General features: G+C 31.1%; 1 protein-coding gene and 1 long non-coding RNA gene across 3 annotated transcripts; both read left to right on the top strand.

Annotated features, from left to right (window-relative positions):
• Positions 1 to 4,055: 4,055 nt before the first annotated feature.
• On the top strand, positions 4,056 to 4,862 carry LOC148209833 (uncharacterized). The gene is made up of 2 exons (XR_015793224.1): positions 4,056 to 4,324; positions 4,395 to 4,862. It is a non-coding gene; the product is annotated as an uncharacterized LOC148209833 (long non-coding RNA).
• Positions 4,863 to 14,766: 9,904 nt separating this feature from the next.
• LOC111020733 (cytokinin riboside 5'-monophosphate phosphoribohydrolase LOG1) lies at positions 14,767 to 17,545 on the top strand. Of its 2 annotated transcripts, none has more exons than XM_088127908.1 (7): positions 14,767 to 15,116; positions 15,193 to 15,290; positions 15,912 to 15,966; positions 16,141 to 16,240; positions 16,330 to 16,400; positions 16,485 to 16,628; positions 16,828 to 17,545. In XM_088127908.1, the coding sequence occupies exons 1-7, from the start codon at positions 14,982 to 14,984 to the stop codon at positions 16,924 to 16,926; spliced, it is 702 nt and encodes a 233-aa protein (XP_087984034.1). In that variant the 5' UTR covers positions 14,767 to 14,981; the 3' UTR covers positions 16,927 to 17,545. The 2 variants fall into 2 exon arrangements, with proteins under 2 accessions (XP_087984034.1, XP_022153179.1); XM_022297487.2 differs by having other exon boundaries at positions 14,777 to 15,116; positions 15,912 to 15,942.
• Positions 17,546 to 19,889: the final 2,344 nt, after the last annotated feature.

The following is a 19,889-nucleotide window of genomic DNA, read 5'->3' as shown; positions in this document are numbered from 1 at the left end:
CAATCAGCTATGAGGTGTGATTGATCACCTATTGTTAAAATTTGGTCTGCGAAAATAGATTTTTGGTTCGGGAGTCGACTGAGCATAGGGAAGGTGTTAGCACCCTACGGCACCCGTTCGAAAACGGTATCATATTTTGTCAAAAATTATCCTATTATACTTTGGTCCAAAAAGAAAAATATTTTTGTGTTTGATTTTTAAATGTCCCAAATTTATTGGTTCATATTTTACGATAAAATATGAACAAGCATGAGTGGCGCAAAGACCATTAGAAAAACAAATTATCACCTCGAAATATTGCAAAGATCCAATTTCTGTCATTAAGATTTTCAAAATAATTATTTAGTAGAAAAGAAAAATTAATAAATAAAAAATAATTTTAGTGTAGGGCCCATCAAAATTTGAGCTTGTGACATGAGAGTGTATATACAAACTTCTTACCAATGTGCCAACATCCTAAGATATTACTTAGAATTTATATAAATGTTTTAAGATTTGAAATCTTATAAAAACGAAAGTTTTTTTTTATATTAAAAAAAAATTTATCTAAAATAGCTGTTTGGTAAAATAATGATATAAAAAAAAACATTAAATTAGACACACAAAGACTCAAACCTGAGATATGTGAATTACTTTTAAGTAACCTACCACTATGCCAACACCACATGATACAACTTAGTTTTAATTCTTATCATACAAATCTTTATTTTTAAAAAAATTGTTTAAAAAAAATAAAATAAAATAAAACTAAAACCGAAAATAATAATAATAATAATAATAATAATAAAATAAAATAAAATAAAATTATTTTGTTTTAGATTTGAAATTCCTCTAACAAACTTCCTTAAAACTAAAAAAAAACATTTAAAACAAGCTTGTTTTAAAGAAAAAAAATATCATATTTAAAACAAACTTGTTTTTTTTAAAAAAAAATCAAATCATATTTAAAACAAACTTATTTAAAATATATATATATATATATATATAATTTAAAACAAACTTATTTAAAACAAATAAAAAAAATCAAATCATTTCTAAAACAACTTTTTTCTATACCACGTACTGTAGTGAGAAAATTCTTGGTGTGCTCGCGGGTCTGAAACCGTGAAGGAGCACTCAAGGTCGGAGTCAGGTGGTCCGTGATCCGTGCGTCGGTTGTAGATGTTGTTCGTTATATTATTGTTGTCCGTCGGAATTATAGAGCTTTGCGCCGGACTACTGTGGTGCAGGTTGTCTGAACTTGTGATTATCGGGGGACGTGTGCAGTCTGTGTATCGTTGGGGTCGCCAGCCTGGGTGAAGAAGAAGAGAAGGTGATGGTAGAGAGAAAGAAGAAGCGAATTTTTCTTGGTCTTCCGTGTAGTGTTTTGTCTGTCCTCTCCTTCCCACTGCAGCCCTCCTTAAATACACCTAAAAATAACGATGAAAAAGAAAAAGGGCAAGAGAAGAGAGAAAAAGAGGGAGGAGAAGAAGGGGAGGGGATACACGTATGAAGAAAAAAATCAAATGGGAGAAAAAAATTGTTTTTTTTTAAATCTTAAAATCAATTTTAAAAAAACCAATTATTTTCAAATAAAATCTAATTTTAAAACTTAATTTGATTTAGTTGAAACTTTATATTAAATTTTATGATAGAGTAAATTATGTTATTTCAAACTAAATAAACATAAAAAAAATAATAAATAAATCAGTATTAAATTATTTTTTAAAAACGAAAGTGAGCCGGACGATACGTTCACCAATCCACAAAATCTTCTCTCTTCATGTATATTTTTTTAAAACTGTCTACATGTGATTTCTTTTCTCCAACAAGTAGCAAAATATCTCTTCAAGAAATAATTTCGTGGCCATCTAATAAAAACTACAATATTTTTATAAATTAAAAAAATATTTATATCAGCTTCACCATGTTTCTTTGAAGCCTTTTTTTTTAATTTTTATGGCAGTGATTTGATTGTTTCTTTTTGTGGGATCTTTAGTTTCCTTTTCCAAAATTTGTAGTTGGGTGGTCTTTGTACTACAGCTCTCTGGTGTGGTCCCAACTCAAGTGTGGCTGTTTATTGCCCAACACAACCACAAGTTTCCAATCATATTAGGACCCTTTCTGATATTTTTATTTTCTATTTTCAACTCTCTTTTTATTTTTCATTATATAAGATAATTTACAGCCACATTCTTTAGAATTATAAAATAAATTACAAGATTTGTAGTTTCCAAATTTCCTATTAGATAACCCTTTCAATTTTAGTTTTCTGTTTTTAAGAAGGAATTTTATATGTTTGTCACATTTTTTAAAGCAAATTTATAAAATGGAAACGAGTTTTTGAAAACTATTTTATGTTTAGTTTTAAATTTTTAGCTTAGATTTTAAAACTATTCTCCGAAAGTAGAGTGAAAAAGAAAGAACTATAGCATAGTATTTATAAGCTTAATTTTAAAAATAGAAAAAAAAAAGAGAATGGTTACCGAACGGGGTACGAATTAATTGTTTATATATAAACATTATTTATTTTTTATTAATGTAAAAAACTTGTTTGAAATATATCACATTTTATTTTCATATATAGAAAAATAAAAATAGAAATATTTTTCCTCACAACATTTGAAATCAAAGATTGAAAAGTAATTTTAAAATATTAGTTTGTAAAATATTTCTTTTAATACAAAGTATATTGCAATAACCTCTTAAGTTTGTTTACTAATAATGTAATTTGTAAAATATTGAAATACAAAATAAAATTAATTCAAATAATATATTCTAATAACTTAATCTAATAGGAGAAGCTTATATAAAGTTGCATTGAGGCTAGGGCGTAAGAGTGTCATAATCAATATCTTTGGAAGAAGACCCATCAATGTTGTTCCAATAGGTATTGTCACACTAGAAAAATGGCTTCAATGACGAAATATTTTGGTCGTTGAATCTATTGAGCTCAAACATCATTAGATATAATGAATCTCTCGCTTTAATTTCTGTGTTTAATTTTAAGGTTTGAGGATATACATCACCATTATTCGTGAGGCAAAGATTTTACGAGAGTCTCTTTATAATTTATATATTTTTTTGAACGAAATATTTTACAAGATGTGATTTATAACTTAAATCTTGAAGTTTGATTTTAAATATCTATTTACCATTAATCAATAGGTTTCTCGTCTACCAACAACTCAATTAAGATCTTAGATGCAATTGTGAGTTGTCACCTATAGATTTCATCTCATCTTGTGCATAGCCTCAATTCACTTATTTGCCTCATAAATTTTCATTGCCTATTGAAAATTAACAGATCATTTTTTATAAAGTCAATACGGTCACAACAAGAAATTTTATTTTTGGTGACCCATTGCAATTTCGTCGTCATAGGGTACTTTTGGCGACCAAAATTAAATTTTGTCGCCAAAAGTACCCTATGGCGACAAAGTTTTAATTCGTTGCCAAAAGTTGTGTCTAATTTCAAAATTCATAGTCAAAACTTTTGGCGACGAATTAAAATTTTGTCGCCATAGGTTACTTTTGGCGACGAAATTTAATTTTGGTTGCCAAAAGTACCCTATGGTGATGAAATTGCAATTCGTCGCCAAAAACTTTTGACTAAAAATTTTTAAATTAGACAAACTTTTAGCGACAAATTGTAATTGTCGTCGCCCAAAGTACCCTATGGGGCAACGAATTTAAGGTTTCGTCGCCAAAAGTTTTGAGAAATGGTGGGAATATTACCGTCCAATTTTTTTCTTGGAAAATTTTTGGCGACGAATTCAAAGTTTCGTCCCCAGAAGTTTTGAGAAATTGCGGGAATTTTACGGACCAATTTGTTTTGGGGAACTTTTGGCGACGAAATTTAGGTTCGTCGCCATTAGTTTTGATTAAATTAAGATTTTTTATTCATAAATTTTGTCGACAAAACTGTGAATTTGTCGTCATAAGATACTTTTGGCGACAAATTCAAGGTTTTGTCGCCAAAAGTCTTGAGAAATGGCGGGACTTTTACCGCCCAATATTTTTTTGGGGAAACTTAAAGGCGGCGAAATTAAGGGTTTTGGGCGACGAATTTTTATTTCGTCGCCATAGATCACGATTTAACCCCCTTCATTTCCCTTTGATTTTTACTTGTTTTCTTCCTCCCTCTCCCTACAACTTCCTCTCCCTCCTTCCACTGCCTCAGTCCTTGTTTTCTTCCTCCATCTCCCTCCCTCCATCGCCTCTACCATCACCGTTCCCTCCTTCCACTATCACCACTCTCTCCCTCCCTTCGTCTGTCGTGGATGTGTCCTCTCTCTCTGTTGTTCTCATCCCGCACCACCACTCTTTTTCTACTTATTTTGAGGTATTAATCCATACTTGTTTTGTTGTTATTTTTTTTTCAAGTAATCTGAGTATATATCTTGAAATCATAGGATGCCACCGCTGTGGTATCGTCACAGCTTCACTTTGTCGTGTCTCTCCGTTGTTCTTCGTCGGTAAAATTCTAAAACTTGTTCTCTCTCTTTCATTTTGTAATTCAATAAATGTTTGTTATGGCTATTTTTTTCTTGTACATTTTTAAGTTTTCATGTCTTTAATTCTATTTGTTTGATGTCTCTAAATTTTTTCCTTATTTTGTGAAGATAAAATAATTGATTAATGAGTTCTTGTATTAAGTTTTCTATATCCTTAATTCTGTTTTTCAGGTTGTTTTGAATTTTCTTCTCGTAAACTTTGGAAACTGAAGGAGATTTCATGAAGCCAAGAAGATGATGATTTTTGTATTAGGTTTAGATTTACTTTGTAGTCGAAATTTAGCTTCTATTATGGATTTGATTTTCTATAGTATAGCGATTGTAAAAATTATTTGTTGTTTAATATAAATCGAAATTTATAGGATACTTTTGAATGCGTGTTTACGAAGTTTGATTTAAATTTTTTAAATAAATATTTAGTGACAAGGTTTAAGAAGAAAAAAGAAACAAGAATTAAAAAAAAAAATTGACCCAGAGAAAATTGTTAAATCTGTTATATATGGCGACAAAATGAATTCGTCCCCAAAATCTTTTGGCAACGATTTTCTAACCTTTAGTGACGAATTTCTTCGTCGCTAAATCTTGAAATTCTTGTAGTGTGTCTTCAAATTCTTGAGGCTAGTTGTTTATAAGACAAATGAGTGGATTGAAGCTATATTATAATATGAGATGAAATCCATAGGTGAGAATGACATTTAGGATCCTAGTAGAGTTTGCCTATGGAAAAAAACCTACCGGTTGTAAATAGATATTTAAAACCAAAAGGAATTGATGAAGGGGTAACTTTGAAAGGCATAAAAGCACATATTATTGAAAAATGTTTCACTTTAAGATGAAAGCATAGTATATCAGACGGCAGATCAAGAACAAGATAATTTCGAACATATTGAGATATATATATATATATATATACACTAGTTTATATATATGCTTTTATCAATATTTATAACTTAAGATTCCCCTCTGATGACTTTTTTTTTTTGGATTAGATACTCATTTGAACCTGTTGAACTCTAATAACATATCGAATATTCATGAGTTCCATCTTGAAACCAACTCATATATTATAAACATTTGTTAAGATTTTATCTTTTGAATGTGTGATCCTTAATAATTTTGATATAATTAGGTTGTTCCTTTACCTTTCAAATTTGTATTTAATACCATTTATAAATTTTAAAAAATGCCAAATAGAACTATTAATGTTTAATTTTGTGTTTATTAGGCTCTTGAACTTTAAAATACAAGTTTGTCAGACACCTATTAGATTTGAAATTTAAATGCAACTTTGAAAACTATCAAATCAAACTCATAATTTAACAAGTTTGTCAAATAGAAGTGTTATTAAACTTTCTATAATTTAACAAGTTTGTTAAATAGAAGTGTTATTAAACTTTCTATATAAGTTTAGAAGAAAGAGAACCAAAGATAGAAAGATAATTATTTGTCATACTTAATAGATACGTTTTAGATAGATTTAAATGATCTTTTTGAAAAATATAACCTCCAAGGTAAATGTATAAGATATAGAAGTCTAATATTATTTAATTTAAATGAAAAAAAGGGAAAAGAAGTTTTTATATAAAATTTAAAATTATATAAAAAAATAGTTTTAAAAAAATTTTGTCAACTCCCTTGAACTCGGCAAAATTCAAATTAAAAATTATATTACATAAGAACAATCAAAATAAAAAATTATATGACATAAGAATAATCAAATCTTGAATGATTTATCGAGAAGAAGAGAAAGATAACGATACAATAATTTATAGAAAATATATGACCTCTATAATAACACGTATAAACTAAGAATAAAAATAAATCTTAAATTATTCGATAACAACCAGATGAAAGAAACTACAAATATATATGTATAAATTAAGAGGGAAATTTTTTTAGGTTAAAAAAATTATTGGATAATATATTCCTTTTTTTTTTTCTTAACTGATATATTTGTATAAATATTTTTCTATATGAAAAAAGAAAGAATCACAAATTATGAATTCTTTCTTTTTCCTTTTATAAAAAATTGAGTTACTAGGAACGCAAGCACCACTAAGACAAGTAGATTGTTTGATATACAATAGTGTAAACCAGCTCAAGTCCCTCGTGGTTGGTATTAAATGTTGGTCGGCACATAGATATTTTCATACATTCATAGGTTTGAAATCGATATAAGAGGTAAATCGACATTTCCATTATAATACAAAAAGAATTGACAAAATATTTAAAATATCAACAAAATATCACTAATATATACCTAATATTAATATTAATTATTTTAAAATTATTTAGAAATAGAAAAATGTTTATCGGTTAATTTAAATATTTTTTACAAATTTTTAATTTCTCTAACTTTTATAGAAATATCCATCGACATCAACATTTTATTAATATTTTCATGAAATTGAGACCTCAAAATTTCCATTGATATCGACATTTAAACTTTGTTTTGGTGTACACTGGATTTGCACATAGTATTAGAGTCCAACAAATTAAAACGAGCATATAGTTTTAAAAAGAGGGGGATCCAATCAAAATTGGTGAGACAAAAAATGTTACCATCTTAAAGGGACATGTTAAAGGATCCCACCTCGAAAAAAATAAGAGACTCACAACAAGATTTTTAAATACATGGACTACTCTTCTCGTAGCTCTATACATTTTAATATCTCCTATGAAAAAGAAATAAAGATTATTTAATTTCAAAATGCAAATTTATTAAAAATGCCAAACTGGGACCTAAGCCTAAACCTCCTAAGAACACTCTCTTTCGATTAACGTTTATTATTGAATTTGTGTCTTTTCGCTTTATTCATTTTAGTTCATTTACTTTCAAAACAAATGTTTTTGTCCTTACTACCTTCATTTGGATCTTTTAATTTTGATTTTCATGTCATTTCTTTTTGTCACAATTTTAGTATAATAATGACTCGTTTGGTAACGTTTCTATTTCTTGTTTCTCGTTTCCAAATTTCTTAAAAAAGTTAAGCATTTTACAACTAATATATAGAATTTTTTGAAACAATCAAAACAAGATTCCTTCTTTCTTGTTTCCATTTCCAATTTTCTCCAAAACATAGGTCATGCAATTCATTTTTCTTTATTAAAATGAATTAACAAAAATAAGAAACGGAAACGTTACCAAAACGAGCAATAAATTTCTTAAAACGTAGTTATGAATGTTAGTAGGACTAAAATGACCATTCTTAAATAGTATAGAAACCAAAATAGACATTTCGAAAATATATAGACTAAAACGTACAAAAATGAAAAACATAGAAATCAAATAAACAGTGACCAATGACACTCAAATCTTGAATTTAACTATTAGAGGCATGAGCTTCTCCCATAGTCTCGATTGGATGTGATATGTCAAAATGTCAACCCTTCCTAAATTGTTGGGCCCAACAAACACACTTCTTTCTCCCACAATAAACCTACCTTTCTTCTCGTGACTGCGAAATTTCCAACAAATTAACACAATACTATCACAAAGGGTCCTTTTCTTCTTTTCACAAAATTTCTTGGTAAAGTTATACACGTAAATTCCAGCAGCCATAACCAAGGAATCTCCTTACCCTCCTTTTCCACCAACAAGGAAAGAGAGATCGAGACAGAAACGAGAGAGAGAGAAAAAGGGTAGAGAGCGACGATATACTTATACCGACACTAAAATTTCTAGAACTCGCATTACCTTTTTCCTTCTCCATTCGTATTTTGAATTTTCCTTCGCAAATAAACATTTTTAAATAATGTTGACATGGTTATGCAAACACACTCAAGGTACTCTCGTAGTGCCTACTCTCTTTTGATTCGCACTATAAATTTCTATTCTTTAACCATATTTAGCTCCATATCATTTTTAGATAATTCGTTGACATGGGTGACATTAAATAAGAATAGAAAGTTTTCCTACGCGGACCGACTCAAACCCCGAGAGATCCTTGGGTCTAGGGCACATAATTAAGCATCAAACAATTAGTCATAATCCAAAAAACAAAAAGTTTAAGATAATTTTAAGATAAGGCTACGACTTGTCTTTCTGGGTTGGGTTGAATACTTTGTATGTAGTTATGTTGGTGGTAATTGCTGCCAATTTCAAAGCTTATTCCCTCAAAGGGGCAAAGAAAAGACAGGTTCAAATGAATAAGAATAAGAATTGAACTGAAAGCTATTGAAAGTTTCAAAAAAAGTTCGAGATTTTTATTCAATGAATGTTCTTTCTCCTCGTTGCTTTTTGGCTTTGAGACCATTTGCAACCAGACAAGCCAGTTCAATAAAAGTGAAAAAGGTCTGACAAGTCGATGCACTATAAATGATAGAAAGCAATATATGGATAGGTCAAAGTGATAGGGTTGTGACTCGTGAGTGTTAGTGGTTGGGACTTAAATATGTGCTGACTAACTAATCACAAATTAACTAAATAATTAGACCATGTAGATGTTTAATATTCTCTTCCATGATTCGATAACGACATTACATGAATTCAAGACGTGGTAAAGATAAGATAGACTTTGACCAAACATGCTCGGAATTTTTTTTTTTTATCTGGGAGAAGTTATTGCCCTTTCACCTCGTAAACTCGCTAAAGCGACTTCTCTAGTCACTTTTGTTCAATTATAAATAAATAACCATTTTGATGGAGATTTGTAGCATCATTCAAGTAAATACAAATTGAGATCATACCATAATGAGAAACATACTTGCTCCATTAGCATGTATATAACAGAGCAACCAATCCCCCTTCAACATCTCTTGTAACGTGTTCTACGCTGTTGAAAGCTAGATCCACATGAGGTGTGTAATGCATAGCTAAAAGAACGCCAGTAACTATTTGAATGACTAAACAAGATCTCCCTACTTTGATACATGTAAAATCATCAATCAACTCAAAAACTTAAATTAATGGGTTACGATAAATTTACTCTTTTATAATATCTTAACACTTTATCTCACATATGGGTATAGAAATTTACACAAGATTTAGTAAGTGGTATTCAATATTAAATGGGAAGGAAATAACAGGTGTATAAGAGCTTAAAAAGAAATATACATCATTAATGATAGGTCCCTACATACATATATTTAGTATGTTGATGAGAATTTGGATAAGTAGCTAGTTGTGTAAAAGTAGTTTGGGTTGGTTTTATCACAAAACACAACAAAACATGGAATTGAATAGAGTACCAAAATCAAAAAGTGATTGTGCATATACCTTTGCCTTTGTCAGCCTTTTAGGACATTGCTCTAAATAGAGAGCAACCAAGAGATGAGGTTGGCATGTGCATTAGCTATACCACTAACAAAATGGTGCACTATAGGTATAATATCTAGATAAGATACTTGAAAAGTTGCAACCAAGAAATAATTTTTTCAGGCTACATTGCTATTACAATGGATGTGATAAACTATATTAAACCATATATATATATTGTTTAAACTAACGAAAGGGCCATTTCGTAACGTTCTTTACGATGTCACATATTCGCTCATCACGAAAGGTATTCGTGATATTTATGATAAACATCATGAAAAATGTGTACTTTCATGATGGTTAAAAAATGTCACGAAAAATGAATCTCATGATGGTTAAAAAAGGCTACGAGAAAGAGATTTTGTGACGTTAAAATGGTTGACGTTTTTTTAAAACGTCACGAAAAAAGGATTTCATGACATTTAAAAAAATGTCACGAAAAATGGATTTCATGACGTTTAAAAAATGTCACGAAAAATGGATTTCATGACGTTTAAAAAACGTCTCGGAAAACATATTTAATGTCATTTAAAAAACATCACAAAAAAGTTTTCGGGTAGTTAATAAATGTCATGAAAGAAGAAGTAGCAAGATTTTAATGTTCATCCTCATAAAAAAAATACCAAATTATATAACAAAGTTGTATATAATAAAATCAAAGTATTCATATAGTTATCAAACATCACGAAAAGTAAAAAATCTAAAAAATTCAATCTTTTTTTCCTTTTTTTTTTTTGGCTAAAGGCACTTTTTTATCTTTTGAAACAGATTTTTTTTCCTCAATTTTTTTACTATTCATCAGCGTCACAGAAACAAAAAATAGTAGTGAATACACAGAAGAAACGATCCAGATACGGAGGTTGATGGATCAAGAATAGTAGGAAGGTAGGAAGCAAAAGTTAGGGAGAAGAGATTTCCCAACCGTAAAGAAAAGAGAGAGAAGTTAGGGACTTAATTTAGGATATAAATTAATAACCATAAAAAGAAGTGTTGGAATTAAAAGGCATAAACAGCCAATCCACGCCGAGCTAGGAACTTGCTGATGTGGACTTGTCGAGGGTGGTCCATGTGGACAATAAGTCAACAATTGTTCCGACTCAATAAGGAGTCAGCAATCCGTTTTATTTGGACCACCAACATCTTACTGTACAATTTCAATTGTCTTAAGAAAGTTTCACAACAAAACTCCATGACACGCTCCTGAATTCTACTCACACGTAGATAGTGTCAGACTGTTTTTTAAAACTCTAGGTAAAAGCAGTATTGACAATAAAATAATCCATAATCCAACATGTGTTTGAGATCACGAAGAATTCTACTACTTTTAAATAAGTAGTTGTAGGAGATTCCATAAATGGACTCACTAATCCAACACCGAAAAGAATATCAGGTCTTGTGCATGTTAAATTTCTCAGACTCTCAATTAAATTTTTGAAATACGAGGGATCAACATCTTCATCTTCCTGTTTTGAAAATTTCATTCCAATTTCAATCAGAGTTATGCAACTAATTTTAGAATTGAACATCTTGAATTTCTTAAGGATTTCTCTAATGTATCATTCTTGAGAAATAAAAATTCCTTCGTCTGATTGTTTCACCTCAATGTCAAGATAATATGACATAATACCAATATCTATCATCTCGAATTCTTGGATCATTCTTTTCTTAAATCCATCAAACATGTTTGGACAATTTCCTATAAAACTCAAGGCATCTATATATAGACAAACCAACAAAACATCTCTATGATCATTATTAGTCTTTGTATAATGAGAATGTTAACGAGGGAATCTTAGAATCTCAATGTCATGGAAATATTTGTCAATTCTATTATTTCACATTCTTGGAGCTTGTTTCAACCCATACAACACCTTCTTCAACTTTAAATTTTATCCTCCTGTCTTTTCATCACATAACCAAGAGGTTGTTCCACGTCCACTTCTTCTTTAATATATCCATTCGTAAATGTTAATTTGGCATCCATCTAAAAAATCTTTCATCTATTTTGAGCAGCAAGAATTAGCAATCTTATAGTCTCCAAGCGAGCAACATGAGCAAATACTTCATCATAATCAATGTCTTTTCTTTGAGAGTAGCCTTTCACAATTACTGATCTCGTTTTATGTCTCTTCACTTCTCCTATTTCATTTCTCTTTGTCTTGAAAACTAATTTGACACCTACTGCTTTCTTTCCACTTGGAATAATATAAAGCTCTCATGTATCGTTATTCTTTATGATCTTTATCTCGTCATCCATTTCAATCTTCCACTTTTCATCTTGTGCTGTTTTTTCAAAATTTAAAGGTTCACTATCACCAAATAGATAAAAGAGAGTAATATCATTAAAATTTTTACTTAACTCTTCAACTTCATCATATATGTCTCGTAAAAACTTTCTCATTCGATAAGGCCCTTCACTTGAACTTGATGTAGATGATGAAGGTGTGGTATGTTTTGGGATTGGTAGAGCCAAAACGACGTCGGAACGAGCTAAGGATGAGTCGGGATCAAGTCGAGACGTGTCGGGGTCGAAGCAGGGATGAAAAACAGGGAAGTAGATGATGCAGGCCACAAGGGTTGAGAAGGCAGCGCCGCGATGCTGTCCTGTTGTACGTGTGCGAACGATAATCTGTCTGTAGCGCCATGGCGCTGTCTATTTTGAGTCTATAAATGCCGCAGTTCGGGTTTTAGGGTTTACCAATCGAAAAAAGGTTATTTTGCAGTCGATTTTGAGCAGGTTATAACAGCGGCTCGGGTATTGGCAGAGGCATTGGGGCTAATCAAGATCAACGTATTTGGGATAATTATATCTTGATTCTTGTGAGTTTTTTATTCATGTATCTAAGTATTAATTGTATTAAAATACTTAGAAGCTAGGGGGATTTTGCTGGGACCTCTAGTGGATTTTTTTTAGGTGAGCTTTGTATTCCAATCCTAACATTATTAGTGAATTACTCACATCTAAGTGGAAGACTAGACGTAGCCCTTAAGTAGTGAACTAGTATAATTTGCTGTGTCATTTATCTTGTGCTTTACAGTTTTCTTCCTATTTGCATATTGTGGTTGTGTTTGGATATTTTTTGTGGAATGAGAAATTATACAGGACCGTTATTTTCCCAAGAGTATGTACTAGCGTAACCAGTGATAGAGGTGGTGTTGATGGAAAAGCAATATCACCAATTTCATCACTATGTTCTGAAAAAAATAGATACTTGCAGTCTGTGCTTAATTATCAATCCAATTCCATGCGGCCTTTTCAGTAAACACGACACATCTCTATTTACCGCCATCTTTTCTGTGGTAGGATTATAAATCTTGTAGCTTTTTGAATTTGCATCGTAGCCAACAAAATATGATTCTCGCTTTTATCATCGAGCGTAGTACACTTTTAATCTGGTAGACGGGCATATAAACAATACTTCTAAATACTCTGAAGTAAGCCATAGATAGTTTTCTTTCCATCGAACAATTGGAAAATTACACAGCACATTCACAACTTGAAAGTAATTAAACACTATTAATTGCATTTATGCACTTCGCATCATCATTTATTATATTCTTATCGTGTACGGCACTAAGCTAATTAAACAATATTTATTCATAGATCTCTAATCCTCTACTAACATAAGAGGTAATAAATGCGGATTTTTGTTTGTATATTTATATGACGCTATTAGAAATCAAAATTAATACTAACTTATTAAAGCTTAAATTGGTCAAAAGTAGGTAGATCTTTAACTTTTGATAGCTTTTGAATCAATAATTAACAAATCAAAAGTGTAATTAATAAGCTTAAGCAATCAAACGTCTTCCACAAACAGAGAGACAAGAATCAGAAGTGTAATTAATTAGCTTTAACTTAATCAATCTTCCTTCCATCGAATTACACTCACAAGACTTCAAATCCGTCAAGTTAAAGGAAGAAGAGAGAGAGAGAGATTTGGATAAGCTTGGAATTTAATTTTCTGTATAGCGACAAAAAAAGGAAAGCTTTTTCTGCAATGCCCCATCTAATTAAATATCAGGGCAGAGAGAGAGAGATTTAGAAATTAGAATAACATATTTCTTTTTCTAGGACAGGTCAAGAAGCATTGGTTCAAAGTCAAAGGTGTTTAAAAGCTTGATTGAATAATCTTGCCTTTGGGGGAGGAGAAAGGAGATTATTGTTTTATATATATATATATATATATTCGGGTTAGTTTTTACGTACCTCGACCAATCTCACGGAGTAACCGTCTAACCTATAATATTTGGTGTCAGGAAATACATAAAAATTACTAATTCTTAAAGTAGAAAGAAGATTATTGTTGATCTGATCATAAATATGTATGCCCATAATAATAGGTTGACTAAATCCAACGTACAGTTAGTTGCTTAAATCAGACACGAATTCAATTGATATTAACAAAGGGTAAGATTTATAGAACGTAGAATGCCCCCGGCCTAAGATTCGAAATTTGGATTCTACACCACCATTTTTATCCAAGTTATTTAGAAGAGTAAAAACTGTCTCTATAGACCAACACAAATCTTTTTAGCATGTTTTGTCCTCACTCACATGCTTCTTAGTAAATCAAATAGGAAGTTAACCAACTGAAGATTGCTCCAAACCAAGTACGGTTAACTTTAGAATTTTTATAATTGAGCCACAAAAAATGAAGTTTAAACTTTTCTTCACCATACTTCCATATCTCAAGATCCCTCTCATTCGGATGTGGTATCGATTTGTCTATGTACCGTTCCTCTCTACTCGAAAGTCACAACTAGATTCAACCCTAGTATAATCGAGATTAATGTGGTCGAGCTAGCATTACTCATTGGCCTCATTTTAGGTGAACTTAGTATATTTTCGTCCAAGTTGCAGTGGAGGAGAGATGGTGGTGCAGGGAAAGGAACAGTAGAGGAGAGCGTAGAGAAGCCAATCCTGTCGGCGAAGGAAACGAAAAAAGAATATAAGTGCAGCGTGCACGTGGCCCAACATGATTCCAGAGGTGACTCAATTGACTGCCCTTTGCTTTTGCCTTTGCCTTTGCCTTTGGCCCTTTAATTTCCCTTCCTTTCTTTCATTCAAACTTCTATATATGGCCGTCTCGGCCCTTCCTTCTTTTGCTATCTCTCTTTCACTCTCTCTAAAGCTCAGCTACAAAAATATATTCTCTTCTTCATTTTGGCTTATGTTTATTTTGTCTTATCAAAGAAAGGAAAACACAAAAGGGTAGGTGTCCATCATGGACGATGATCGGGAGAACAACAAATTGGTACCTGCAAAGTCCAGGTTCAAAAGGGTCTGCGTCTTTTGTGGGAGTAGCGTCGGCAAGAAGAATTGCTACCGAGATGCTGCCGTTGAGCTTGCCGGAGAATTGGTAGGCTACTTAGAGGTGTTCAAATTCCTTTTGTAGTTGAATTTCTTGAGCTTAATTTGAGTGTGGTTTCCTTTAGGTTTCGAGGAGATTGGGTCTTGTTTATGGAGGAGGAAGTATTGGACTAATGGGATTGGTCTCTCGAGGGGTTCACAATGGAGGTGGACATGTGATAGGGTAAAAATTAATATTCATCTCTCTATCTCCTCTTTATTTCCATCTTTAGCACAAACTTCTTTCTTTTACCCTCTTTATAATTTTTCTCGCGACTCTTGATTTTTAACAACCAACATGAGTATAGTTATATTGATCAACATATTATTATGTCTTTGTCGAATTGATCAGATTCACATCTTCCATTACTCGTAAAGAAAAAGAGAATTATAATTGGAACAATAACAACTTATATATATCTCAAATGGGAAGGAGAATACTCACCTCCTTAACAAGGAGAAATGTAAAAATAAAAGAAAAATATTAACTCCTTAACGGTATGGACTAAATTTTATCCTTGCCACAAATTGAAAAATTGACAACTCATTAATTTTTATAAAAAATTTCTATTTTTACGTTTCGCTCTCTTAGTTGTCAAACATTTAATGATGGTAAGGACAAGATTTCTCCTTACACAAACATATTTTTTTTTGAAAAATAATGAGTTGTCAAATATTTATTGATAGTAAAGATGAAATTGTTCCTTACTAGTAATGAACCAAAGTATTTTCCAATTAGAAACAGTTGACAAACATATACGTATTATTGAATTGATTTTTATGATGGATTTTAATTATTTGACAGAATTATCCCGAAAACCTTGATGCGTAAAGAGGTACGAAATCCTAACTACTCTAAAGTGAGTTTGAAGTTATTTGATATTGTTCCCACACATTTTCGGACACAAAAATGTGAAGATTAAGAAATATGAAAACTTAGGATTAGACGAAATAAAAAAATGGTATTATATAAATATAAATATAATGATTAATGTGTAGTATTATTATTATAATATATGACGTTGGATTAGTAGATAACTGGGGAAACAGTTGGGGAGGTCCGACCAGTAGCCGACATGCATCAGAGGAAAGCGGAGATGGCCCGCCATTCAGACTGTTTCATTGCCCTCCCAGGTCTCTCTCTCTCTATATATCCTAAAACAAACCTCTTTTAGCATAAAATAATATTAATGCTGTGTGTTCTTTATTATTGCCTAGAACAGGTGGATATGGAACATTGGAAGAGCTCCTCGAAGTCATAACCTGGGCCCAGCTCGGAATCCACGACAAACCTGTACGACAGTCACATTGAATAATTTTCTCCATGGAATGACGTTATCTGTGGTTTAATAGCTCATGATACTTTTGTGTTATGCAGGTGGGTCTACTTAATGTTAATGGCTACTACAACTCACTTCTCTCCTTCATCGACAAGGCTGTGGACGATGGCTTTATCATGCCGTCTCAACGTAGCATCATTGTCTCCGCCCCCAACGCCAAGGAGCTCATTCAAAAGCTCGAGGTTCGTTAAGAATATATGAATAAGATACTGATTAATAATATCATTTTTTTTTCTTTGTTGAGTTGATACTAATTAATAATCGTCACTTGCTTTTCTTATATTGATATATTGAGACGAGAATTAATAGTGTTAAGAATATAAATACAGTATTAAATTTACCATATTTTCTCAACTAATTAAACTTTTAAACCTTCCGTAGGATTACGTGCCACTCCACAATGGCGTAGTGGCAAAGGCCAAGTGGGAAGCGGAAGAGATGGAGCTAAACGCTTCTCGACAGATAGAATTCTATCGGTGAAATCTTAGAGACGTCGAAAAAACTAATTAAAACAAAAACATTGCTTTTTTTCTCTCCCTCTCTCTCTTTATTATTCTATTTTGAGGTTTTTGTTGAAACTTAGACGAATTTGTACAGAGAAATGAAATTTTAAGTTGAAATTAGAGATTATTGTGTAGAAAGAGAAAAAAAGAAAAAGAAAAAGGAAAAAAGAAAATTCATTGGATGAGAGAGATGTGTGGGGCCAGTGACGTTGGTGGTGACGTAATGGTTGTACGGATTGTGGAATTCAAAAGGCCCATATCTACTGTGCAACCTAAGGTGATGTTAACATCCACGTAGTGAAAGATGTGGCCTTTACCTTATTATCTATCATATAATATAATATATATGAATGTATTTAAAAACATTGAAGTGGTGGAAGTATATAATTTGGAGGCTTGTGTGACCAAATAGGTAAAATGCCATCAATATTAAGAATCCCAAAATTAGTGAAAATATCAAAAGGCATTAATGATGATGGATATTTTAGAAAAAAAAAATCACAGAAAAGTTCAACGAAAAAAAAATAATATTATAATTATTTGTACTTACAGTCATGTTAAATGTTAATATATTGATATTTTAATATTTATGGATATATTAATTACTCTCTTCCATTCAATTCTTCTATTGATAAAAATATTCGCACATTGAATTAGATTTGAAGAAAAAGTTTTTTTCAGTGGGATTGGATCCTATTTCAAAACCACTCCTCAATATCGTAGTTTTTTTGGCTCACCGATCTTAGTCGGATCTCATTTTTAAACCGATTTTTTGTTTGAGCGTTTCGAACTCTGATACTATTATTTCAATATTCATGGGGTTCTATTTCAAAATCAAATGACAATGAGAGGGGTAGCTCATGTCTATTATAAACCGTTATTAGGTTTCCTCTCTTTTCAATATGAGATTTTTAACATAACTCGCGAGATATATGTCAATTATTGCTGAGCTATATCACAGCAAAAATTGAGTGATTTTATTGTACAAGAAATTTGAAATATGTATTGAAGGGACCCTAAATACATGATTTAATTTTGTATAAAAGAACTATGACAGTGTCTAATATAGTCTTTTTCCAAGTACACTGATCTTTAGAAACATTACCATCTTCGGTTGCAGATGGATTTTAGGCCACAAATTCAATAAATTAAAAGTTGAAATTTAAGAAGTTACTAATTTTGGTCCAACCTAGCCTAATATAGAATTTGAATATGAGTTTACAGAAATTAGTCAAACATACCAAGAGAATTAATCCAAAATTAATCACAATTTGAGTTTGTTGGGGTAAAAATATGACGTACCACGTGGCGAGATATGGTCAAGCTACCGCCCAGCTCATAAGCTCACCTATGGTCGAGCTCATAAGCTCACCTATTGCCGAACTCCTTAGCTCACCTATAGCCGAGCTCCTAAACTCACCTATGTTCAAGCTCCTTAGCTCACCTATGGCCGAGCTCATAAGCTTACCTATTGTCGAGATCTTAAGTTCACTTATTGTCGAGCTCCTAAGCGTGTATGGCCGAGCTTGAGCTACTAAGCTCATCCATAGCCGACCTCAATCATTGCCGACCTATGGCCCGACATCTAACTACCTTGTTGTAAGGACCATAACGAATGTGTCATTTCACTCCACCTGTAGACACCATATTTGATCCGGCTTAATTTTAATTTTAATTTTAATTTATATTATTGTATTTTACTTTATTGTGTTTTATTTTAATTAAACAATAACATAGGTTTACTTTATTATTAGTTTTAATATAAAGTTTAAATTAACTAAAATTAAAATGTTAGATTTATTTAAATGTTTAATTTTATTAATAAGAAAATAAAAATGGTTTGTTTAGATTTTGTTTTATTATTAAAATAAAAGATAGATAAATAAAAATGATTTGTTTTAATGAAATGAAGATTTTATTTTAACAAAACCTTCGATTTTTAACGGTTTTTTTCCCTCTTTGATTTTTTCCTCACCTAACGTGGCATCTCCTCCTCCCCTTCCTTCCTCCATTTTCTGTGGCTTTCTTATTTTAACATATATGACCATTGTTTTTTTTAGTATTTAAGGGGAGGAAGCACACAAGAACCAGGACACGATGCAGAGAGTTAGAAACCCATCACCTCATCACCATATCTTCTTCTCTCCATCTCTCTTATCCCACCATCACCACTTTTCTCTCGCATACCCACGACCTCTGACGACGCAAGGGAACGACGCGAACGACAGCAGCAACAACCTTCTTCTTCACAGCTTCTTCCAAGCCCGCTAGTGCATTTTAAGTAAGTATCAAATACGTTGGAAAGGGAAAGACTTTGGAAATCATGCTTTTAATTTGAAAAAGATTCTTTTGTTTCTATCAAAATATTTTTTTTTTGTTTTTTCTAAGAAAAAAATGTTTTTTTTTTAGAAAAAGTTTTTTTTTTTTACTTTTTTTTAAAAAGAAAATGTTTTTAGTAAGGAACAAAAATCTTCTAAATTAATTTAAATAAGTTTTTGAAAATAAAATAAGGATTTTGATATTTTAAAATTTGTTTAAAAATAAAAGGTTTTCTTTTTCTAATAAAGAAGAGTTTTTTAAATGAAATAAATATAAACTTAATTTTATTTTAATAAAATATTTTACTTTAAAATTTTGGTTGAAATATGCGGAAAAAAATAGGAGTTTTATAAAATAAATCTTGTTTAAAAAAATTTGGATTCTTTTAAATTTGGATTCAAAGTTTAAATTTGGATTCTTTTTATTTAAAATGTAGTTTTTATTTAAAATGATTTTTTTTTACAAGTTTATATTTTTTGTGTTACCTTTGTTTTATTTTTTAATTAAAAAAGAATCTTTTGCTGCAGGATTTTAAAGGAGTAGATAAAAACATAGTATTTTAGAATAAAATCTCATTTAAAATTCTTTTAATGGTTTGGTGGTTATGGTTTTGAAAAAATC

Source organism: Momordica charantia, assembly GCF_013281855.1.
Source record: "Momordica charantia cultivar OHB3-1 chromosome 8 unlocalized genomic scaffold, Mcharantia_2.0 BLBB01000008.1, whole genome shotgun sequence".
NCBI lineage: Eukaryota > Viridiplantae > Streptophyta > Magnoliopsida > Cucurbitales > Cucurbitaceae > Momordica > Momordica charantia.
The sequence above is the reverse complement of the archived record's forward strand: the minus strand, read 5'-3'. Positions and strand labels throughout refer to the sequence as shown.